Source organism: Phacochoerus africanus, chromosome 3 (assembly GCF_016906955.1).
Source record: "Phacochoerus africanus isolate WHEZ1 chromosome 3, ROS_Pafr_v1, whole genome shotgun sequence".
Classification (NCBI taxonomy): Eukaryota; Metazoa; Chordata; class Mammalia; order Artiodactyla; family Suidae; genus Phacochoerus; species Phacochoerus africanus.
The window spans coordinates 175727940-175753808 of NC_062546.1; the positions used below are offsets into that span (position 1 = coordinate 175727940).

General features: G+C 39.7%; 1 protein-coding gene across 1 annotated transcript in view; it reads left to right on the forward strand.

The window, feature by feature from the left end:
- CPO (carboxypeptidase O) overlaps positions 1-25869 on the forward strand; it is a 28575-nt gene that overhangs the window by 255 nt on the left and 2451 nt on the right. The window contains exons 2-7 of the mRNA XM_047770471.1: positions 10070-10169; positions 12049-12150; positions 15478-15582; positions 17977-18087; positions 19212-19302; positions 20439-20641. Of these exons, the coding sequence (XP_047626427.1) occupies positions 10070-10169; positions 12049-12150; positions 15478-15582; positions 17977-18087; positions 19212-19302; positions 20439-20641 (712 nt within the window). The remainder of the gene's footprint in view (positions 1-10069; positions 10170-12048; positions 12151-15477; positions 15583-17976; positions 18088-19211; positions 19303-20438; positions 20642-25869) is intronic.

Below are 25869 nucleotides of genomic sequence, written 5' to 3' on the forward strand. Positions count from 1 at the left end.
CTGAAGTTTTACCCTTGAACATTACTCGAACAATCTTTGAATAAATGAATGAATATCTAACATATTTCCTAGCACAACATACGATAAATAAGAATAAAAATGTCATATTTCGTAACTGAAAAAAATTGTAATGATAATTTTATATCCCTCATTTATAGAGTTCCTCAATTGGTAAATCACATTATCCTAATTATTGATAAAATGCTTAACATGTTTAAAACTACCAAATAATTTCACCCGAAATAATTACTGTTTATATTTTTGATAGATGGACAGACAGCTAGTTATATATATAGTACTAGTGCCAGGATTTTTCAGTTAAGTTGTATTATACAGACTTTCCTGTGACATTCATAGTTTATTTAAAACATAATGCAATCACTAATAGTATTTCATCAATGCTATCCTATAAGGCAGACCTGATTTCAACTTTGTCATTTTTTTTTTTACAAATAATGCCATGATGAGCATCCAACTACATAATTTTTTTTTTTTTTGGCAAAGCTTTGATTGTTTCCCTAATATAAATCATAAGAAGTGAAATTCCTGGGTTAGAAGCTGAGGAAAATGCAAGAATCTTGCACCACATTGCCAAATTGCCCTCTAGAAAAGTTGTACCAGTTTCCACTTCCAATAACAGTGTCTGAAAGCACTTTTTAAGCCTTTGCCAATTTGTCAAGTGAAAAGATACCCACAACTGACTTATTTTACATTTTGTTGATTTCTTATAAGGTTAAATATTTTTTCTAATTTATTACTCACTTTAATAATTTATAAATTTCTCATTCTTGTCATTTGCCCATTTTTGTGTTCTTTCCCTATTCATAATGAATAATTTCTGTGAATATATAATACCTATTAAATATTGTGTGTGTGTTGTGTGTATAGTTTCCATATAAAGTGTATCTTCCTTTATTCATACACAGTTTATTATTCTGCACCTTTGGTATAGCTCATCAGGCATGCGTGGTTATAAATAGTGTTTCCTTCTTTTGTTCCATGGTTAAATGAATCTTGCAACAAACTCACTCTCACAAAACAGAAATCCTCTCCAATTTTTGACCCAGACTAACTGTGTGACTTCAGCCTGTCCCATAGCTTCACTGACAGTCTGATTTTAGATGTATGGAGAGGGTCCAGTATCCATGCCTAAAGCTGTTTGGACCTTGTCACGTTGTGTTTTTCCATTAGTTTACTTGGCTTCATGAATATACTGCATTTATTTTCCTTCCCGAGAGTCTTCATGTATAAATCAGAGACAAAGACTTACATTCACAGGGCTTTGAAAAAAAATTAACTTGCTCAAAAACATCACAAGCCTTAAAACTTACATATCCTTTGGCTTAGTATCCCTGCTTCTGGAAATTTATACTGAGAAAACAAACTGTGGAAAGAATCATATGCACTGAGATGTAGCTTTATTTATAAGATAAATATTATAATATTTGGAAACAACCTAAATGTCCCATATTAGGTTATATAAATGTTGATATGTAACATAGGACAATGGAATATTATTTATCATTAGAATAATAATTTTAAAAATTTAATAGCATGAGGAAAGGGCTGCTTTATGCTAAAAGAAAGATGCAGAATACAAAATGTAAAAAAAAAACCTACTTAGAAAAATAAAAAATATATACCAAAATGGACTTTATTGTTGTTAATTGGTAATTTTTTCCTTTTCCCTCAATTATCCTTCATTTTGCAAATATTTTACAAAAAAGAGGCATAAAACTTTTATTTAAAAAAAAAAAAAGCCTCACTCTCTGAGCCAAACCACTTCCATAATTTAACCAAGCCCAGGTTAAATATGGAAGTAGTTTGGCTCAGACAGTTGGACTCAAGATGGCTTCGAGTGGGCAGCTCCTCATTTTAGCACTTGAGGGAAACATTTCAAATCTGCTAGTCCTGGTCCTTGTTGACTGTTTTCATTTGCCTTATATTTACTGATAATAAAATGATGTGGACTTATATACAGCTCTTTCCAACTCAAAACATAGGTTAGCTGCCATTTTGATACTCCTCATTTACTTTGTGTGATATAACAGTAATCCAGAAAAATCTATAATTAATAAAGATGACAAGCTTTGGAATCTTTCCCTTGATCATTTAGGGAAGTGGCCTGTCATATATATTGCATACTCCCAATAAAAGCATAAATCTGTAGAATCATTTGGAACTTAGCACTGTGAATCAAATGCCTTGAAAAGATTCATCCTCATTGACCTAATCCCATTCCTGGAATAAAACTCAAGAAAATAATCAGAAGTGAACAAAAAGAATTATGCAAAAAGTCATTAACTCCAGAATTACTTAGCTAAAAATCGTCAGAATACTGTAAAGCAACTAAAATGGAAAAAATAAAAATCATAAAATAAAAAAAAGGGAAACAGCTTTAGTATCTAGGATAGATGACAATATTTAAATACATGATGCTATGTAATATATATTTACTGTTAAATATTATGCAGTCATTAAAAATAATGTTTTTTGAAGCAGTTTAAGAAAATGTCTCTTGTAGAATATATAACATAAAGGAGTGAAAACAAAATTATATATTGGTATAATCTGTACTGTGTTTATGAAAAAATATCCACAGATAAAAGACTGAAAGGAAATAAGCCAAAGTATCAACAGTGATTAACTCAGGGAGATGGAGTTATGGAGAATTATTCCTTCCTTCTCTTTTCTATTTTTCTTCTCTCTGCTTCCTAAATTCTTCCCTTATAAGCATATGTTAATTTTGTAAGAAGGAAAAAAAATTAAAAATACATTACTATCATGTAATATTCATATAACTGTTTTCTAAGTACTTCAAATACAAAATTTGCCTCAATATTCATCAGGGTTTTTTTTTTGCCTCTTTTTAATTCCAGTCAAAATTTCATCAATCTTTGATCTGCAGTATTTATTAATAATGTACCCCCCAAGGATCATTTTCTTTGTTAGACATTTTATAAATTACTATTCTAAAAGAATACACAAAGTACCATAATCCTTTCATTTGGTTGGTGAGATGAGACTAGTGGTAATTTGAGGGATTAGCCAGCTTTTTCCTTCCCTCTCTGCATGTATTATGCATCACCCACAAAAATGTCTAGAAAGAGGGAACTGCCTTTTCTAAGTATATAGTTTAAACATTACTTGAACTAAGTATTTGGGGTTATGAGGTTTAAGTATTTTTGTTCAATTGCATGCTAAAATGATAAACACCTTTAATATCAGGGGTTTTCACTCAAATCCTGTGGTTTACTTTTTTTTTTTTTTTGCATATTACATGGACCCCATCATTCAGTATGGGCTTAGGCATCATAGGCACACATTTTGCAGACATTAGCTGGGGGAAAGCCAAATATTGGTGCTTGTTGGTGCTTGTTGGTGCTTTTTGGTGCTCGTTGGTGTCTGGTTACCTTGCATTTATTTCTTCCTTATTGTGAAGCTGCCTGGGAATACCAGCCCAGTTGAAACAGGAATTCATCAGCTGCCAGGGCTGTTTTTTAGTGTACTCACTTTCCTACCCTACTGAGTAAATACCTCTGATAAAGAAAGACTTTAACATTTGCTGAACTATGCAAAAGAAGGAACAGTGTCACCCTGGTCAGCCACCATCCCTGGTCCCAACAGCATATGAAAGCGTCTCAAATCATCTTGTTTCCTGGCGGGACAACCAGTGTGAGGGTGAAAAAGAAGGAAGGGCTGAAAAGATATGCTTGTTGTTTGCTGCGTTTCCTCTCCTCTAGCCATTCTGAGAAAGCACTGAAATTACTTCTTAGTGACTTTATATTGCTGATACTTATTTCGCTCTCTTTGTAGTCCAAATTGGAGATATACAATTTTAAAAGTAGGCTAGTAAATATTTAATGCTTATTTTTTAGGGTATAATAACAACATAATTTAGCCTCTGTAACAAAATCTTCAGAAAAAAAACCCCAACAACCTGGGATAAGAGCGTTTACCTTAAGGATTACTGTTAGGATTATACATATGTCTTAGAACTGTGCTGGCATACTTAATTGCTTATAAAATGTTGGTTGTTATTATTACAGGATATGCTTCAGTTTGGAATTCTCCCTCTCCTGTCCTAGGTACACTTAGTGCACCATTTAAATGGTAATTAGGCTCTAGCTTATCGTACTTTGTTTTATTATTTAACGGCTAAGTTATTTTGCTTTTCATGTGTTTATGTTCCATTCCCTTAAGTAGATTTCAAGCTCTGTAAGAAAGAAATCTATTTTCTATTACTATTACTATGACCTATTATCACTTTTGCATAGAGTACCAAGAGTACCTGCCTATTGGGTTGTTGAGTGAATTAAATATGGTAATAATGTAAATACTTTGATGCCCAATAAGGATTAATTGGTGTTATTATAAAATATATATTTTCTGATTAAGGATATGAAATGAGCTCTTGAAAATTTATGCGTAAATTGAATTTTTTGAATTTACACACACCGATGGATGGATATGTTTTCTTTATAAAATGATAATATTTTGTGGATAGTCAGCCTCAGCATATTGCTTACACTTGTATATATTTTTATATTGAAATTTCTCATTATGAAGCACTCAGGCTTACTTTAAAAAAATCAAATAAATGAATAAACATCAGAAATGAATTCCTGAATAACACAGAGAAACATATTGCTCCTCAACTATTACAATTTTAATAACATTTGTTTCTTGTAATCTCCTTCAAAAATTCATTTCATTGTTTTAACTAATTACTTGGACAATCCTATCTTATGAGATTTTCATTTAGACAAGATAAATAAGGTAAAATTCATTTAACAATAAAATGTTTACAATTTTGAAAATAAAGAGCTTTTGCTAAATTCAGATTATTAATATTATTAATATTAATAGCAATTAAAGTCATGGAATTGGGCAGAGAAATTGATTTCCATCAGAGGAGGTGATTGTGGTACCTCTCTGCTGCTAGTTGAACCAGATGAAAAAATTAAAATTTAGTCAGTCTAGTTACTGTAGTTTGGTATTGTTTGAAGATCATACCAGTCAGACGGCTAAATTATTTTCCATGTCATTTTTATTTGCAATATTATTGCAGCGAAATAGTTTTTACTTTGCTTTGAACTACCATTGTTTTAACATTATTAAGTATTAACTAGGTTCTAGAAATTTGCTTATATTTAAACATGAATTAACTTATTTAATCCTCATAACAATCTTTTGAGAAAGTATGATTATTCCTAGTTTACAGATCTTAAAAAAAATGATGACTTAAGGAAGAGTAAATAACAGAATTTTCAGAGAAAAAAATATGGGAAAATAGATAAGTCATTGAAACATTAGCTAATTGGATCTCTAACACATTTCTTTGTCACTATCCAAAAGTTTACAGCTCTATAAAATGATCATATCCTAGTGCTGTTAACATAGTAATCCACTCTAAATACATTTATTGGGTAAATGAATGATCAACTGGTAAACTCTCATAATGAAAATACAACACTGTTTTTTTTTTGCTAAGGTAAAAATCCTTTCAGTTAGGGAACTAAAACATTCATCAAACATTTGTGAGGCTTAGAGATAGAGAACTAGCAGGTAGGACTTACTAGCTCTGTGACTGCCAAATTACTTAATTCCTCTTAGCCTCAGTTTCCTTATTTGTAAAACATGGATGATAACACGTCACAGGGTTGTAGAATAAATTATATAATGAGCATGATCGTGCTGGCACAATATCTGGCATAATGAAGAGGGATTGAACAGATTTATTAAACTCTTAAAATATAAACATAAATAAAATATAAACATAAATATAAATACAAATGGGGAATAGAATTGGCCTATATCTATAATAGAAATTGAATCATAATTAATATCCTTCCAAAAGGGAAAGCACCAAGCCCAGATGGGTTCACTGGTGAGTTCTACAAAACATTTAAGAAAAAAGTTATACCAATTCTCTACAATCTTGTACAGAAGATAGATGCAGAGGGAATACCTCTTAATTCATTCTTTGAGGCCAGCATTACCAAAATATAAAAACCAAGCAAAGACATTATAAGGGAAAAAATTAAAGACTAATATCTCTCCTGAACATAGATGTAAAAATCCACAACAAAATATTAGCAAATTGGAGTTCCCCATCATGGCCCAGTGGTTACAAACCCGACTAGTATCCACAAGGACTCAGGTTTGATCCGTGGCCTTGCTTACTGGGTTAAACATTGCAGTGAGCTGTGTTGTAGGTCACAGACTCAGCTCAGATATGGTGGTGCCGTGACTGTACTGTAGGCCAGCAGCTGTATCTCCCATTCGGCCCCTAGCCTAGGAACTTCCATACGCTGTGAATGCATCCCCGCCCCCGCAAAAAAATTAGCAAATTGAATCCAAAAATGTATAAAAAGTATTATACACCATGTTCACTGACTGAGATTTATCCCCAGATATGCAAGCCTACTTTAACATTTGATAATCAATGTACTCCATTTCATTAATAAGCTAAAACTAAAAAATCGCATGATCATATCAAAACCCAACATCCATTCATGATAAAAAAAAAATTATCAGTAAATTAGGGGAATATCCTCAACTTCATAAGGAATAGTTACCAAAAAATCTACAGCTAACATCATAGTTAATGGTGAGAAACCAGAAGTTTTCCTGCTAAGACCAGGAACAAGGCCAGGATGTCCCCTCTTACTGCCTTTGAACATTCCACTGGAAGTCCCAGCTAATGCCATAAAACAAATAACGGAAATGAAAAGGATACAGATTGGAAAGGAAGAAATAAAACTGTCTTTGCAGATGACATGATCATCTGTGTAGAAAATCTAAAAGAAGTGACCAAAAAAAAAAAAAGCCCTGCTGTAATTAATAAGCAATTATAGCAAGGTTGCAGGATACAAAGTTAATGTACAACATCAATGGCTTTTCTATACACTACCAGTGAGCAAACAATTGAAATTAAAAATACATTATCGCTCCCGAAAATGAAATACTTAAGTATAAATCTAACAAAGTATGTTCAAGATCTCAAAGTATGTTCAAAGAAATATGTAAGTATAAATCTAACAAAGTAAGTTCAAAGTATATTCAAAGTATGTATGAGGAAAGCTACAATGCTCTAATGAAAGATATCAAAGAAGAACTAAATAAGTGGAGAAGTGTTCCATATTCATGCATAGGAAGACTCAATGCTGTCAAGATATTGGTTCTTCCCAATTTGATCTATAGATTCGCTGCAATCCCAATCAAATTCCCAGCAAGTTATTTTATGGATTTCAATCAAGTTTATCTGGAGTGGCAAAAGACGCAGACGAGTCAAGTTGAAGTCAGTGTGAAGCTGGAGGACTGACGCTCTTCAACTTCAAGACTTACTATAAAGCTTCTTGGTTACCACTGAAATCAAGACAGTATGCACTGATGAAAAAATAGACAAATCAATCAATGAACAGAATCGAGAGCTCAGAAAGAGACCCACATAAATATTATCCACGGATCTTTGACAAAGGAACAAAGACAATACAACAGAGCAAAATAATTTTTTCAACAAATGGTGCTGGAACAACTGGACATTCATGCACACACACACAAAAATGAATCTAGACACAGACGTATATTCTTCACAAAAATGAACTCAAAGTGGATTATAGACCTAAATGTAAAATAAAAAGCCGTAAAACTCATAGGAAAAAACCTAGGTGACCTTGGGTGTAGCGATGGCTTTTAAAATACATCACCAAAGACATAATCCATGAAATAAATAATTGATAACTTATTTGTTATTAAAATTAAAAAACTTCTTCCCTTCAAAAGACAATGTCAAGAGAGGGAGAAGATAAGCCACAAAGTGAGAGAAAATATTTGCAAGAGACATATATGATAAATGACCATTATCCAAAATGGATAAAAAAAAAAATGGATAAAGAACTTGTAAAACTCAACAATAAGAAAATAGACTACTACCCATAAAATAGGTAAACAACAAGGACCTACTGTATAGTACAGGGAACTATACTAGGTATCTTAAAATAACCTAAAATGGAAAAGAATCTGACCAAGAATGTGTGTGTGCATAGCAATCACTTTACTGTACATCTGAAACTAACATAACAGTGTAAGTTAACCATACTTCAATTAAAAAATGTAAAAAAAACTATATGAAAAGAGGCGAACCTGATTTTCAAAAAATTGACAAAGAATCTGAACAGACATCTCACCAAAAAAACATACAGATGGCAAATAAACATAGGAAACATTGCTGGAGAGAATGCAAAATGGCACAACCACTTTGGAAGACAGTTTGGTCGTTTCTTACAAAATGAAACATACTCTTGCCATATGATCCGGCAATCATGCTTCTTTGTATTACCTAAATGAATTGAAAACTTACGTCCAAAAAACACTGTATACAGGTGTTTATAGCAGCTTTATTCATAATCGCCAAAACCTGGAAGCAACCAAGATGTCCTCCAATAGGGGAATGGATAAACTGTGGTACATCCAGATAATAGCATATGACACAGCACTAAAAAGAAATGAGTTGTCAAGCCATAAAATATATAGAAGAAAGTTAAATGCATATTACTAAGGGAAGGAAGCCAATCTGAAAAGGCCACATACAAGATGATTCCAACAATATGACATTTGGTAAAAGGCAAAACTAATGAAAAGATCAGTGGTTGCCAGGGCTGGGCAGGAGGGAAAGCTGAATAGGCAGATCACAGAAGATTTTTAGGGAAGTAACACTGTGGTGTATGACACTGTGATGGTGGATACATTGCATGATACGTGTGTTCAAATTCACAAAATATACAACACCAAGTGTGAACTCTCATGTAAACTACGGACTTTAAGAAATAATGATGTGTAGGTTCATTCATGATGAAAAAATGTACCACTCTCGTGTGGGATGTTTGATAGTGGGGGAGATTTTTTGTGTGGTCAGGGAACAGCAGGAATATGAGAATTCTCAGTATTTTTCACCCAATTTTGCAGTGAACCTGAAACTACTCTAAAAGACAAAATTTGTTTTTAGAAAACAAATCATTGTAGAAAGACTCTTACGATTATATACAGTATTGTCATTGATATTTCAGGCTTTTCAGTCAGGCTGTCAGGGTTTAAATCCTAATAATACTTCTCCTGTGACTCAATTTCTTCACCTCTGAAATGGGAATGATATGAATACTTTGAGTTTTCGAGAGAAGGAAATGAGATTCGAATTGCTTACACCAGTGAGTGTCTCATAGTAGGTTTCAGTTCAATAAATCTTAACTATTCTTTCTTTAACAGATTTAAAAGTATATTTTATTGGCGTTCCCATTGTGGCTCAGCAAATCTGACTATGAGGATGTGGGTTCGATCACTGGCCTTGCTCTGTGGGTTAAGGATCCAGCATTGCCGTGAGCTGTGGTGTGGGTCACAGATGCGGCTCGGATTTGGCTTTGCTGTGGCTGTGGTGTAAGCCAGCAGCTGTAGCTCTGATTCGACCCCTAGCCTGCAAACTTCCATGTGCCTCGGGTGTGGCCCTAAAAAGCAAAAAAGAAAAAACCCTAACAAACAACAAAAAAAGTGTTTTTATCTAATCTTGCTAAATTATCTCAGCCTCCCTGTAAAGTTTTTTCTCTTTCTTTCTTTCTTTCTTTCTTTCTTTCTTTCTTTCTTTCTTTCTTTCTTTCTTTCTTTCTTTCTTTCTTTCTTTCTTTCTTTCTTTCTTTCTTTTCCTTCCCTCCTTCATTTTTGCCAAGCCTGCAGCATGTGGAAGTTCCTGAGTCAGGGTTCTAACACTAGCCATGGGAGCAATCCGAGCCCTGGCAGTGACAATGCTGGATCCTTAACCTGCTGTGCCACAAGAGAACTCCCCCTCCCTGCAAACTTGGAGTGGCTGTTCTCAACCTGCAGATGAAGAAAACTGAAACTCTGACGGACTCAGTGGTACCCAAGGTCTCATAATTAGTCACAGAGGCAAGAATCCAACCCTGACTTTTTCCTCAAAATGCTGTGCACATTGCTTTCTACTATATTTTTCATCAACCTTCCAACCCTCATGATATCCTGGTTTCTTCATTGCCTTTTGTCTTTCTTCCCTTCGCAGATTCCCAGCCCAACACAGACAAGAAGTCGTGGATAAGGTCGTGAGTCCCTGGAGAATCCTGGAGACTTATTCCTATGACAGATACCACCCCATGGGGGAGGTGAGAGGGGACACGTGGTGGGGGGAGGGGGCTGGGGGATGGTTACAACCTACTTGAGAATCGGTGAGGGATGGTTCACTGCTAATACCCACGGACTAGAGAATCTCAAAACGTGGGACGGAGATTTGCTGGTGCCCTGAGGTCCACGGATTTCCCAAACATCATCCCCTGACCATCACCATTAAAGATCCAAAGCCTCATGATAGGAAACAAAAAGGCAAATCATCGACACAGAGAAAAAGAGGAAAAGAACACGACAGTCAGTTTTGCTCCTGTAAACGTGGATTAGAATTAACAGGCACTGCTGTTCACTGTCTTTAGCTGGTTTGAGCAGGGCAGGACCAACATGTTGGTGGAGAAGCCTTCTGAGCAGATGACATTCAGCTGAAAATATGATATTTCTGGGAGGATGCAAGGAACATGGGCAGAAGCTCTCAAAAGCAGAACACTCTTTTTTAAAGAGAGATTTATATTGCTTCTAAGTTTATTGGTTTCTGAAACTGGATATAGTAAAACTATATATACACACACGTATATGTGGCGTGTGTCTATGCGAAACTTCTTTTAAAGTATAAATTTCTAAAAATGGAATTACTGGGTTAAAGGATATGCACATTTACATTTTTTATATAAATGCACAAGTGGCCCTCCGACCAGGCTTTACCACTTATGTCCTTGGTATGTGGGGACTATATTAATATTTCCCAGAATTCCTTTCAAAGAGTATGAGAAAGAGTTTACATTTTCTTCTGTAACCATCATCCCAAAGTACTGAAGTGTCTTCAGTTTTGGAGCAAGGTCCAGTAAGGCCCATGAGAAGTGTATGCTCTGGAATTAGAGATGAGTCACACCAGGTTTGGCCACTTGCTCTGTGAACCTGACCAAGACACTTAACCTCTTTGTTGCTCAGTTTCCTTATGCAGGAAACAGGAGTAGCCGTACCTATGTTGCAGCTTTGTTGTGAGCGTAAATAAATGACGCTACTGCTGATTATGCAATGAAAAAACAGTAGCCGTTGCTGTGATGTGCTATTTGTATCTCTCCCGAGACCCAAGGCACCTGCATCTGGCCCCGTCCCATCACAGAAGCACACCCGATACCCACACAATGAATCGTCGGTCTCTTCCCCCACGTCAGTATTATTACTGTCATAACAATACATTCATCTGTAGTCCAGGCTAAGATGAACGTCAATTGAGACACACAACTTTTTCCAGTAGAATATGTGTTATGCCAAGCTGATTATTATCATTTGCCGTTAACTCTTATTCTGATTGCACTCTACATAAATGAGTGTAGAAGGTATCTTGTCACATGCTGCTGACTTATCTTTGTGAATTCCTTATTGCATTCTCCCTTATAGAACCCCAAACTATTAACGGGGGCTTGATTTAGAAACTTCGGCTGGCATGTTCAGTGAAGGGCATGCCCAGCTCTTCTCTAACTTTGGACCCATGAACATTAGCCAAGGATGTCTTGGGGACTCATCAAGTCTAAAGAAGATCTACACAGTAAGCTTGACTTGAAATTGCTGGCGTAATTGAGTGCCACAGCAAAGTCCGGAAGTCTGGCAGCTATGCAAAGGCTGTGTGGTTGTACAGTGTTTCAAACGTGTTATAGTGGATTGTTGAAACTGATACGTCTCAATCATTTATTTGTAAAGTTCAACAGGGTGTCCCAAGCCTGGGTGGCAGAGTAGATCTTTAAAGAACGTGGAATGGAGACGGTTCATTGGTTTAATTTTCTAGTTTGTTTAGCACACAGCTGTTGAAATGAAGAGTTCAGAGTTCAGTATCTTGATGAAAGAAGCAATTATATTACCTAGAGGCAAGCAAAGGACCATCTTCCTGATAACCTCAGTGTTCCCCTGCTGTTTCAGATCTATCAGTGGATGAGTCAGATAAGGGAGAATTACCCGGAAGTGGTGACACAGCATTTCCTAGGAATGACCTATGAGAGCCGGCCCATGTATTATTTGAAGGTGAGTGAGAAGGCTGAGGATTACAGGGGTCTCTCCTGCTCTCCCCAAGGATTTTTGTGTACCATTCAGGGGTTCTAGTCAGAAACATGGACAGCTAAAAGAGGTAGGGCAGAGAGACTTTGGCTTTCCCACCCCAAATGAGGCTCTTAATATTCAAAACTTGTACGATTTCCCTCGCAGCACAATGGGTTAAGGATCCGGCATTGTCACTGTAGTGGCAAAACTTGTCCTTGTGGCACAGAGGGTTAAGGATCTGGTGTTGTCATGGCAGGGGCTCAGATTGCTGCTATGGCACAGGTTTGAACCCTGGTCCAGGCACTTCTGCATGCTGAGGGTGAGGCCAAAAGAGAAAAAAATAATTTAAAATTTTTAGCTATTCAAAACTTGTAAATGCTTACACTACATTTTAATCATCTGGGTGGAATCATGTTCTGGAGCGAAGAAAATTTGGAGCACTTGGGTGAAACCCAAAGTAAGAATGTACTCCTTCGTTTTCTTCAGGCTGGGCTCCCCTCATTTCCCACCAGGAACTTAGATTGGTGGGCGGTGGCTGGAAAGGATCTTAGACATTCCTTGACCTGCCAGTGCTCTGTGCAGGCCCGGGTGCTCCAGTACTCCCACTGCGGGTGGGGGGGTCGGGGTCAGGGGCTGCTGCATGAGGGAGAAACCCCCACTCATTCTTCACCTAGAGCCGATTCACTTTTCATGTGTGCACTGAGGTTTTAGAAAATTGCTCTTTTTTTTTAAACTTTTCTTTTTCATAAAAATGTCTGAACATCATGCACAACCTTTATTTTGGGTTCTTTCATTTTATGAAGGAACAAAGACCCAGAGAAGTGAAGTGACTTGGATGAGGTCACACAGCCAGGTCATAGCACAGTCAGAGGGATAACCCAATCTCCAGGCTCTCTGCCTCTTTGCAAGTGACATGAGGCTGAATAACAACCACTTTTCCACAGGGCCAGGCCTTCTTGGCTCTCAGTTTGGGATCAGTGAATTTTCAATCTTGGCTGCTTAATACAGATGCCTTAGCACCATCCACAGAGATTCTGAGCTAACTGCTTTTTCAAAGTGTGCTGGGGCCCTGGCACACATTGAAAGCTCCCCAGGTGATCCTAATGTGTAGGCAGGAGTGACAGCCACTTCACCTGAGCCGTGGTTTTCAGAGGAGGGGTCTCTGAACCAGCGGTGTCATCATCATCTGGGAACTTGTTAGAAATGCATGTTCTCAGGCAAAACCACAGGTCTACGAATCAGAAACTCTGGGGGAGGGCCCAGCAATCTGTATTTTAACAAACCTCCTCCAGGTCATTTGGATGCACACTCAAGTTTTAGAACCACAGAACATTTCTAGCAAGTTCCCAGGCAATGCTGCTACTGCTCTTCAAGAATCACTGCCCAAGCACTTTGGCATTAAGAACTGGCATTACTTTGTCACTGCCCTCTTACTAGTTTCTGTACATGGGTTAATTGCCAAGGCACATCCCCAAATTTGAGAGTTATCTACAACTACAAGAAAAAAAAAAAAAATCTGCTGGCTCTGGGAATTCCCACTGTGGCTGAGCATTAAAGAACAGACTAGTATGCATGAGGATGCGAGTTCGATCCCTGGCCTTGCTCAGTGGGTTAATGATCCAGCGCTGCCATGAGCTGCTGCTTAGGTCACAGATGTGGCTCGGATCTGGCGTTGCTGTGGCTGTGGCATAGGCCGGCAGCTACAGCTCTGATTCAACCCCTAGCCTGGGAACCTCCACATGCCACAGGTGAAGCTCTAAAAAAAACAGCAATGAAATTACTGGTTCTGAAATATAATCTGACTGCCAGCCTATACCACAGCCACGGCAATGCCAGATCTGAGCCACATCTGCAACCTATGCTGTAGCTTACAGCAATGCCAGATCTTTAACCCACTGAGTGAGGCCAGGGATCGAACCCACATCCTCACAGAGAAAATGTTCAGGTCCTTAACCCACTGAGCTACAACAGGAACTCCCCTACCTGATTCTGGTAGGCCTTCAAACTCTGAACTGGGTCAGCCAAAAAGATCTAAACATCCTTTGCCCAGGACATCCTTTAAAGAACAGAATTGGTATATAATAAGGAGGCAATAAAGATAAACATATGGTCATATACATATAATCATAAAAGGGGTAATTGCAAGAGAGAGAATTAAGGTAAAAGGTGGATTGGGAATTATGTGAGCTGCTTTAAAGATGGGTGAGGCTTAAAGGAGAAACTTCTTTGAATATAATAAAATCTGGCTATTTATTTATTTATTTATTTTACGGCTGTACCTGCAGCCTATGGAAGTTCCTGAGCCAGGGGTTGAATTGGTTCTGTAGCTGCAGCCTATGTCACAGCCACAGCAACACCAGAGTCCAGCCACATTTGTGGCCTGCACCATAGCTTGTGGCCACACTGGATCCTTAAGCCACTGAACAAGACCAGGGATTGAACTGGCATCCTCACAGAATTATGTCAGGTCCTTAACCTGCCAAGCCACATGGGAACGTCCCTGTATTTATTTCAATTTGCAAGTGTCTCATAGATACAGCAGGAGAACCTTCATCAGCCCAGCTCCCAATAGCTTTCAAGGCCATTTACAAACCCCAAGCGGTCAAGATTTTCAAACATGGGCATGTTCACAGCTTCTTCTCCACCAAAGACAATCCCTAATTTTTAATTTTCAGGTTAACTCCTACCTACCCCACCTCTGAGAGAGGAGGGAATTTTTCCTGCTTGAGTGAGGCTGACCTGATGTACAAGCATGACAAATGGCGAGAGGAGAAAGAAGATGGGGTTGGCTGGGAGAAGAGGGGTCTCCAAGGAAAGGAAAGTTTAATGAACTTCCTAAGTATTGCAGGGAATTGTACATTTGGATCCTTTCCCAGTTTCAAGTTCAAGTGTAGACTGGGGTTCATTTTTACTACCTTGGATTCTTGCACACTGCCATGTGTGCCCTTTACCACTCCAAGGGAACCCTACGTGGTAAGGTTTTATAAACTTTCTGGAGATTTAGCCTCTCAGTTTGGGGGCTTACACTTGCATTTAAAGTTAGGTAATAATTTAGGGTCTAGGGAAGACCAGGCTTTGTGGGGGGAGAGGGGACAAGGGGAGCCAGCATGTGGTCCTAAGAACTACAGCTGAGCAAGAGGAGCCCACAGCAGGGTCACATGGATGGGTATCTCTGCCAGCATCCTTAGCACATGCCTGAAAGCACACACTGTAAGGAGACCCGCACCTCAAGGGGAATAAAATACCTGATAACTTGGCGCAGTGGCTTGCAATTATGAGCAATTGGTAACAGAGCACGAATGTCCCCTCCAGATCAGCCAACCATCCAATAACCCCAAGAAGATTCTCTGGATGGACTGCGGAATTCATGCCAGGGAATGGATTGCGCCTGCTTTCTGCCAGTGGTTTGTGAAAGAAGTAAGTGTCTTTGATCTCCTCATAAGGGTTAACCAGCCCACAAAATACCAGTCACGTCTCAGCTACTCGGGAGCACATGTCTCTCAGATGGTGGCAACACAACTCTCCCCTGAGTTGCTCCTTGACCCAAGGGAAACAGAATTCATAACCTGCTTTGCTGAAAATGGAGTTGGATTTCTGTTCTCTTCCTAGTGCATCCCAAATCATTTTTATGGGATGGTAAACAAATCTAAATGGAAAAGAAAATACATCTTGGAAGTCAGATGAGCTTGAATCCTGGTGCTTCTCTTTTTAATAATCTTGTGCAAAACTTCTCATCCTAGGACCCCTAGTTTTTTAACCTGCAAAAAGTGTATGAATTGACTACTTTTGCACTGAGTTGAGTCAGACGGAAAGATATCTAAACATCCTTTGCAGGACGTATTTTAAAAGGATAGAATTGGTACACAACGAGAAGATAACAAACATATGGTCATATACATATACTTATAAAAGGCGTCTGTTTATGGATTAACGTGATCAGCATAGGACTGAGTCACTTTGCCGTATGGCAAAAATTGGTACAACATTGTACATCAACTACACTGTAATTACAAAAGAGATTAATATGTAGAAAATACCTAGCACAGTGAATTCTTGCATATTACCTGCCGAGACCAGCTCAGCAGGATGGGGCTGAAGAAGGGGTGCTGTGAAACTTAAGGAAAAAAGTGAACATAAAACAAGACACAGAGACATTTATCTTAAGGTGGGAACCCAGGGACTCAGGGTCCAAGGGACCAAGAGCACCGCCTCAAGAAACCACACTGCTTTTATTGTGCTTTTGAGGATGACGTCAAGTGAGGAGGGAGCTATAGGTGGAGGATATAGGGGTTTTTTTTAATTGTTTTATAAGTTCTTTTATTATTTTGAAAGTCACATAGCTGGTAGATGGTTAAGCTTTCACTCTGACCTTTAGGCATTTAACAATCATTAGCATTGGAGGAAGCTTGGCATCAGCTATCTATGCATAGCATTCCAGAGAATCCTCACTAGGCTTCCGAAAAAGGCATGCCTATCTGTGGCTACCTGGAGTGCCTAGGTTTGCACCTTGGTTCTCTTTGCTAATGCCTATTCTGCTAACGACCCCTTATAAACTACTTGGCGCTGTGAGGTTCCTCTCTCTCTTATTCTTTAGAGGACATATCATGCTTGGGCAAACCAGCGTGCCTATCTGCACAGGTCCGGTGTGCCTAGACCAACGCATTATGTCCTCATTCAGCTGACCGTATGAATAACTTATGCCTTTAGGTCTTTGTTCTTAAGCTTAAGTCATTCCCCGTCACTGCAACTGTTTTTCAAGCAGGAAGATGGGGTAAAGTAAAGCAGGACAAGACAGAGTTTTCAGCAAAGAGGCTAAGACAATATTGTAGAAACATGTCTCACGACAATTATATATCCTCAATTATATATTCCTCTTTTAAAGGAATAAAAAGCCTTTTAAATTAATAGAAAATATTTTATGTGTCAGTCTTTTATAAACTCAAACATAATGAAACCCACAAAGAGTAATTCTCAAAGTGTGGTTCCTAGACCAACAGCATCAATATAACTGCGAACTTGTTAGAAATGCAAATTTTTGGAGTTCCCATCATGGTGCAGTGGAAATGAATCTGACTAGGAACCATGAGGTTGAGGGTTCCATCCCTGGCCTTGCTCACTGGGTTAATGATCTGGCGTTGCTGTGGCTGTGGTGTAGGCTGGCAGCTGTAGCTCCAATTAGACCCCTAGACTGGGAACCTCCATATGCTGTGGGTGTGGCCCTTTTAAAAAAAAAGACAAAAAAAAATTCAAATTCTTGGTTTCCACCTTACTGCCTCATACCTAGTGAATTGGGGATGAGGGTAGAGGAGGAGGAGTATAACCAGGCAGCCTGTGTTTGAAGGTCCTCTTTAAAAGTTTCCAGGTGATTCTGCTGCAGGCTGAAGTTTCAGAACAACCACCATAACGAACGGACAACTGAGGCGGGGTGGGAGGGTGAAGGGCGGAGTTTGAATGTACAGTCAAAGATTAAGTTGAGAGTTCCCGCCACAGCTCAGTGGTAACAAACCCAACTAGTATCCATGAGGTTGCGAGTTCGATCCCTGGCCTCGCTCAGTGGGTTAAGGATCTGGTGTTGCCATGAGCTGTGGTGTAGATCGCAGACGCAACTCAGATCTTGTGTTGCTGTGGCTGTGGCATAGACTGGCAGCTATGGCTCTGATTCGACCCCTAGCCTGGGAGCTTCCAGATGCCATGGGTGTGGCCCTAAAAAAGACAAAAGACAAAAAAAATTAACTTGAAATTGTTAGAAAGTTAAGAAAGAAAAGACCTTTTCCTAGGATCATTCCAAATGTTTCTCTATTCAATGTCCAGATTCTACAAAACTATAAAGACAACTCAAGGATAAGAAGGCTCCTTAAGAACCTGGACTTCTATGTTCTTCCAGTTCTTAACATAGATGGTTACGTCTACACTTGGACAACTGTGAGTACAAGCTTGGTCCTGGGATGGGTACGTGAACTAGATCTTGACTCTGGCTCATTTTTCTGACCTCAGTCACTGCAGCTATAAAAATGTTTTGTGGCCATATAAAGGAAGAAACCTCATTTGGGAGAGAAATCAACATTTTTAGCCAACCCTCTAAGTCAAGTTTAGGACTGAGGAGGAGGAAGGCCTTTTCTGAAGTCCAGAGCGTGTTTTTATTTGTGTGTTTTTGACATCCTCCCACTTTGTCAGCCAGACTTAATGCTTCTCCAACTCCTTCTCTTTAAAATTCATGGATTGCCTGCCACCTGATAAGGAGTTGGTGGGTATAAAATTCCTACACTACCCTGTATCCACCTTAAATCGGTTCTAGAAGCACGAGGGGCACACATGATCTCTGCATACTCACATCGCCTTCATTTTTTATGGTGATCGTACACCCAGTGGGGGAAACATCTCGTTAAGATTTTTATTTAGGAGGGAACCGCCTCTTTAAAATGTTTCTAAAGCATACCATCCCCCCAGTAAGAGCCCCTATTTCTAGAGAGTATGAATGCCTCTCCTCCCCCCGCCCAGCCCCCTTTCTCTGCAACCACCTCTCTGCGCTGCTGTGTGAATTGAGCCCTCCCCGCGCCCAACCCCCACCAGCTCATCTGGTGAAACGTGTCTTTATCCCTATCTCCACTCATCCGTCTTTTGCTTCCAGAAATGTGCAGAGACCATCTCTGATGCACCTGGAACAGCCTCTTTCCATCTGCCAAGCTATTTCCCTTTCATCCTTTATCACTTGGACCTAAAAAAATGACTCTCTAAAGCTTTTCCTGATTAAGCAGATCACGTCCACCAGGCACTGCTAATCTGCTCATGAGGGAAAAGGCCAAACGACTTCCTCCAGTTTGATGGTTTACACGTATGTATGCTTTGGGCTGCACAGATGTTCCTGTTTTGGGGGTTGCTAGCCCATCTGCGAGGCTAAAAATTACACACACAAGCTTCGCAATGTTGGGAAGTTCTTCCAGACAATCTTAGGAACTATTGTTCATGTTCAAGGACCACCCATCATCACTTGCACTGTGATTTATGAGACTTTAGAATGGCAGCATCCCTGTGTTTCTCTGTCACAGGATCGGCTTTGGAGGAAATCCCGTTCACCTCATGATAATGGCACGTGTTTTGGGACAGATCTCAATCGAAATTTCAATGCATCCTGGTGCAGTAAGTACATGCTTAGCAGATGAATTGATGAATAAACAACAAAATATGGAGCAGAGAAACCCAAAAAGAGGTCAATGACTAGAATTAGTGTATATGCATATATTTATACATACATACACACACATGTGAGTATAGTATACATACTATTTATATATATAATTTGAAAATAAACCTCAGTTTTGTAGAGATCTCTGGACTTCCTGAGCAGTGTTTTTCCCTCTAAAGGGATGATAGTATCTACATAATAAGAACAGCCACAGTCAAATTCAGGACTCTCTTCGGGTGAGGTTGGCTAAACATGGGCAAAGACCCGGACCAGTGTGAATATGCCTGAAATCCATCACTTTGTTTTAAACCGTATGACTTGTTATAAGGAAAAGAAATATCAGAGAATTATCCTTGCAGATGATTTTACAGCAGGAGGGCAGAGGTAAATGAGACACACATTTTCCTTTCCTGAAGGCATTTTCATGTTTCTGAATCTCAATATGCCCAAAGGATTGGAAACAAATAGAGGTAGGATTGGTTAAGGGCAGTCTGGTTGAAGACCAGATGGCAAAGGGTAACATTCAGATTTGGCAGCTGTGTGGTCTTGGAAACATTGCTTCATCTCTCTGCTTTAGTTTTCTCTTATTTTTAAAATGTGGCCCAGAGTAATACCATCCTATCAGCAGGTCATTGTGGGGATTCCATGAGATGCTGCGTAGGAGGGGCAGAGCCCAGGGCCCAGCAAGAAAGGCGCTCTGTTGATGGTCCTTATCATTATTGGTGAGGACAGACTTCTTGCAAAACAGCTCTAATGAGACTCAAGCCAGTAAGACAGGAAGAGAGAAACTTAGGACAACAAGCATATGACAGGGTCTGACCCCAGAACCCAAGAACTGGCTCCTGACCAGTAGGTTCAGGGCCCTGCAAAGGTTTAAGTGAAAGATGACTGCAAAGGCCGCTCCGTTTTGCATCTTCCTTCCTGGGCCCCATCAGCATGGAGTCTGAACATCAACGCTCTTGTCCTTCTCAGTTCCTCCTTGAATGATTTATTTAACCAGGACTAACTTAGACCAGGAAAGGCAAGCCTTGAATTCCACCCACAGATGTCTTGCCCTATGGAGATCCTGAAAGCTTCCTGTGTGTTTCAGGTGTCGGCGCATCTCACAACTGCCAAGATTTGACATTCTGCGGGACGGGACCCGAGTCCGAACCAGAGACTAAAGCTGTGTCCAGCTTCATCGAGAGCAGGAAGGAGAACATTGCCTGCTTCCTGACCATGCACTCTTACGGGCAGCTCATCCTCTTGCCTTATGGCTACACCAAAAATAAATCAAGTAACCATGAAGAACTGGTGAGACCATACTGCCAGGGCCTTTAGAAGCCTTAGCGGGACCCTGCCTTTTCCTGGTTTCCGGTTCCAGGATGTTGGCTCTAGCCCCGCTTTTGTTCCCTCTGCAATTCCTTTTCTTTCTCCTGCTTTTCACACCTTGCCAGATGCCTGCTGGGAAGGCTTCAGGTTAAATGCTGCTTTACCTACATTAATTAACTACCTGTTTCGGAAAGTGTCAAGTTGGGAGACATCTTAGGTATTCGTGTATAATACAAATGAGATGATTATGTTAATAATCTGCAGGAATGTGCTTTCATTTCTGTAAATTCTCTTGAAGCTCTGTTCAGCAATTACAGCTTTTGAACCGTGCTTTAAAGAATTTGCCAGCTGTTAGTGGAATATGGCATATCTAAAATAACATGGCTAAATAGTATCTGCTCTCTTCTCTCCTAAACACAATGCTTTATTTTCTTCTAAACTCTGCCTCTAGTGTTTGCTTAGGAATATTTGAAAGGGGAAGTGCCAGTGAAATTCAAGCAGGGGCTTTGTCTTTTCCAGGTCCTTCTCTGAAGCTGTGTTTACCCATACCCTGATGGGTAGCATTGCTGGAAAGGATTGGGCTCTTTGCCCTCTTGTGAACCTGAGAACAACAGACATAAGTCAAAAAAGGGGTCAATTTAGAATTGTTATATTTGTTGTCTTGTTTTTTTTTTTCTTTCCAATATTGAGGTAGTAAAAGATACATAACATAAAGTTTACTGTCTTAACCATTTCTTTTTTTTTTTTTTTTTTGCCTTTTTGCCATTTCTTGGGCTGCTCCCGTGGCATATGGAGGTTCCCAGGCTAGGGGTCGAATCGGAGCTGTAGCCACCGGCCTACGCCAGAGCCACAGCAACGCGGGATCTGAGCCGCATCTGGGACCTACACCACAGCTCACAGCAACACCAGATCCTTAACCCACTGAGCAAGGCCAGGGATCGAACCTGCAACCTCATGGTTCCTAGTCGGATTCGTTGACCACTGCGCCATGATGGCAAGTCCTGTCTTAACCATTTTTAAAAAGACGGTTCAGTAGTGTTGCATATAGTCACATTATTGTGCAACTAATCTGCAAAAGTCTCATCTTGCATAATACAAACTCTATGCCCCTTAAACAGTAACTCCCAGGAGTTCCTGTGGTGGCTCAGTGGTTAACGGACCCAACTAGTGTCCATGAGGACTCAGGTTCAATCCCTGGCCTTACTCAGTGTTTTAAGGATCTGGCATTGCCATGAACTGTGGCAGACGTGACTCAGATCCTGCGTTGCTGTGGCTGTGGTGTAGGCTTTGATTTGAGCCCTAGCCTGGGAACCTCCATGTGGTCCTAAAAAGACAAAAGACAAAATAATAATAATAATAATAACTCCACATTCCCCTTGCCCCTGGCAACTACCCTTCTGCTTTCTCTGTGAGTCTGACCACTCTAGGTCCCTCATATAAATGGAATCCAACAGTTTCTCTCTTTTTATGACTAGCTCATTTCACTAAGCATGATGTCTTGAAGCTTCATCCCTGTTTCATCATGTGTCAGAATTTCCTTTCTTTTTAAGGCCGGATAATATTCCATTGTATGTGGGCACCATATTTTATTTAGCCATTCATCCATCAACGGGCGTATGAATTGTTTCCACCTTTCGCCTGTTGGAAATAATGCAGCTATGACCATAGTGGACAAACAAACATCTCTGAGATCCCACTTTCAATTCTTTGGGGGTGTATACCCAGAAGTAGAACTGCTGAATCATATGGTAATTCAATTGTCAACATTTTGAGAAGACTTGATCCTCTTTTCCACAGCCAGTGCACCATATCCATCCCTCCAATAATGAGCAAGAGTTCCACTATCTCTACATTCTCACCAGTACTTGTTATTATCTGTACATCTTGAGACATTCTGTTTAAAACAAGCTCTTCATTATCAGCACACACTGAACTGGATGAGGCTTAAGCTCTTTCCGTTCTTAAGATCACAGAAACCTGGCAGCCCATTGACCCTGCTATTCCTCCTGGCCCTCTCCCACAGAACACAGTTCCAGGCACTAAAAAAAAGAAAAACCACTATGCTGAAGGGAGCACTTCCCCCAGCAGATAAATACCCAGCAGCACCTCTAATATCTTTCCTGGAATTTTTGTTTATTTTGCAAAATGTGGGAAATAGCTAACATTTACCTGGAAATTTAAAAAGTACAAGGAGGAGTTCCCGTCGTGGCTCAGGGGTTAACAAACCTGACTAGCATCCATAAGGATGCAGGTTCAATTCCTGGCCTCGCTCAGTGGGTTAAGGATCCGGTGTTGCCATGAGCTGTGGTGTGGGTCACAGATGTGGCTCGGACCCCATGTTGCTGTGGCTCTGGCGTAGGCTGGCAGCTACAGCTCCGATTGGACCCCTAGGCTGGAAACCTCCATATGCTGTGATTGCAGCCCTAAAAAGACAAAAAAAAAAAGACCTAAAAAGTACAAGGAAATTTCATGGCCATTATCTCTTCTGATCCTCATGACCTGGGAAATGTGGAAATTAAGATCTTGCATCCATTGTTTTTCTAAAGCCTTTGCCAGACAGCAAATGGTGGAGCCTGGGTTGGAACTCATGCCCTCGGACTCCACGGGCCACCTTCATCTGACCAATAACACTGCCCACCTCTGCTCAGGAAGGTTTGCAGCTTCTGATGACTTAGATGTCCAGGCCACTTGTCCTATTTTCTCCTCATTTCTGTGCCCCAGAAGTTGTATTTATTCAGTAATTTTTAGAAACAGAGATATCAGTCAAGAAGCCTAGAATCCACCTTATTTCCCAGTTCCTGTGATGGTATTTGCCATGGATGTCTACTTTCTGCATAAAGGGTTCTGTGACAAACACAAATGAGCCACCAAATACAAACCATTCTAGATCTTTGATGGGACAGGCCTTCCACCAGCAGAAAAAAGAGGCTTATATACCCTAACATTTTTCTAGGGAATTTTATTCTCTTATTTGGTTCAGAAAAACAGATACTACAGGGCCATTTTGCAAGGCTTGTATTCAAAGGCCACGGGTTCTTGTGTTGCTAATTGGCGGTCTGGTTAGAGTCCTCTAGCCAGAGGCTAGAGGAGACACTGATATTACAGCTACTGGAAGGTGGACTGCCAAGATGGAAATGACTGACAATCCTTTAGTGATATACATAGAGATTGGTAAATTGAATTGAGAAAGACTTCTTCAATTCTGTATCTCTTACAGTCTCAGGTACTGAAGACTTAGCATAACATTCAGCCTGTGAAAATTTTGCCACTGTGTATCAAACGCATTGAGGTTAGTCAGCAGCATTTTTAGGTTCTTGGTGGAAAGCTTTGATAGAGTTCACAAAGACAGAATCACACCAACTGTTCAAGGAGATTTCCATTTCTGGTACTATTTACAGCCACGAGAGACTAGTAATTAATCTCTATATATTTACAAAACCCAAAATTTGTAGAAATCATGATAAATATTATACTGCATGATAGACAACTTGGCAATCACTAAGTAGCGGAAACATCACTATTTATAGCCTCATTCTCAACACTCTGGAAATTAGAATAGCTATCAGAAGTCTCATGTTTCAAATGCTGACATTCTTTCCATTTGAACTCCTTCCATATCAACCCCTGGATCCCATTCCAAGCTCCATCCTCCCACACACATGCCAGGGCCATAATCAATCTTTTTGAGAGCTTGCTTGTGAATATATACCTATAGGAAATTCTCTGAGCCCAGCAAAGAGGTTATTAAGCAGGCATAATTCAGCAATGTAAATTATGTACTACTTGCTAAGGGACTTTTATTATTTTGACTAGAAAATACCTTTAGGCTGAGAAGAAGGACAGCAGCGTATTTGGCTCTGAATGGCCTTGTAGTATAGGGTCAAAAGGAGGAGAAAAATACTCAGGTGTTCCACCCCTAGAGAGAGAAGGCAGAGTCTAGGGGCTCTCCATTTCATCTTATCAGAAAGGACCAAGCCCATGAGCTAAGGATCACAACTGTGTGCTTCCCATATATGTTATGTTTCTTAACCCTATTTTCTTGCCCATAGTAATTATTGATGGAATCATTAAAAAATAAAAATAAAAAAAAAAACAAAGACTCTTTTCTCAATAAAGAAGAGGAAACTGGCAAGACTTGTTCCCACTCCACAGCCAGGATTTGAGGAAAGGGAACTCTATAGGTTAAAATAAGTACAGGCTGGGAATGGGAAGAAAGTCATGGTCTGGGGTGAGGTGCAGGAAAGGAAAAAAAGAATGCAAGGAATCATGTGAATACAAAATGTAGCCTGGAGCTGCTCCATGTAACCCAAATAACAGTTAAGACCCCACATGGACCAGCTAGCATGGAGTTTCATTCAAAGAAACACAGAAACACATGGGAATTAGAAATAAAGAAAAGCAAGTCATAGCTCTACCAGAGACTCTTGAAGAACTTCTGAAAGGATTATAGCTGGTAAATCCTAGCAACTCTTGCCCCAGGCTTCATGCTCTTAATTTTCACTCACACGTAGCAGCTACCCTGAATCCTTTCTCTCCACTCTTCATCCTTATTTCTGTACTAGAATTTTTCTCTCCAGAAATCCCCTTTCTGACTCTCTTCTCCTTCTTATAACTTCCTCTTCTTTCTACAAACAGTTCGTCTACCTCTTCCCAATGTAAATGATTAAAACCAGCTTTATTCTTTGTACCTCTTTAGCCTTTCCTACCCATCATCTCAGTTCTGGACAATGCAAGCCCAAGTACTAAGGCAGATTAGAATCTTCACAAAAAGAGAGAGGAGGTAAAATTCTTAGTAGTGAGTAGAAAGGAGGCAAAAATCTGTGTAATGTTGTATCTTAGTACACACAGAACGTTCTGAGTCCTACCACTGCAGCAAATGACCTCTCCCCACCCCACCCCAACTTAACTGCCTCTTCTACTCTTCCTTTTGAATTTCCTGGTGCCTAACCCCACTCTACCCAGGTACCACCCTGTCACACCTTTGGATTCAGTTGGACAGCATAGGACCAGGAAAGGAGGCACAGAATCTAAAACTAGACCTGTAACTAGTCAGAACTCAGGCTACACTAAAGGGCAATGGCGGATCATAGTCCAGGCAGGGAGTGGCCGAGGAGATTTTGGTGTTTGGGTAGAACCTAATGGGAAGTAGTGTAATATACCATCAGGTGGGTGGGATATAGCATTAGGGAGTCTAGAGTGGGGATTACTTA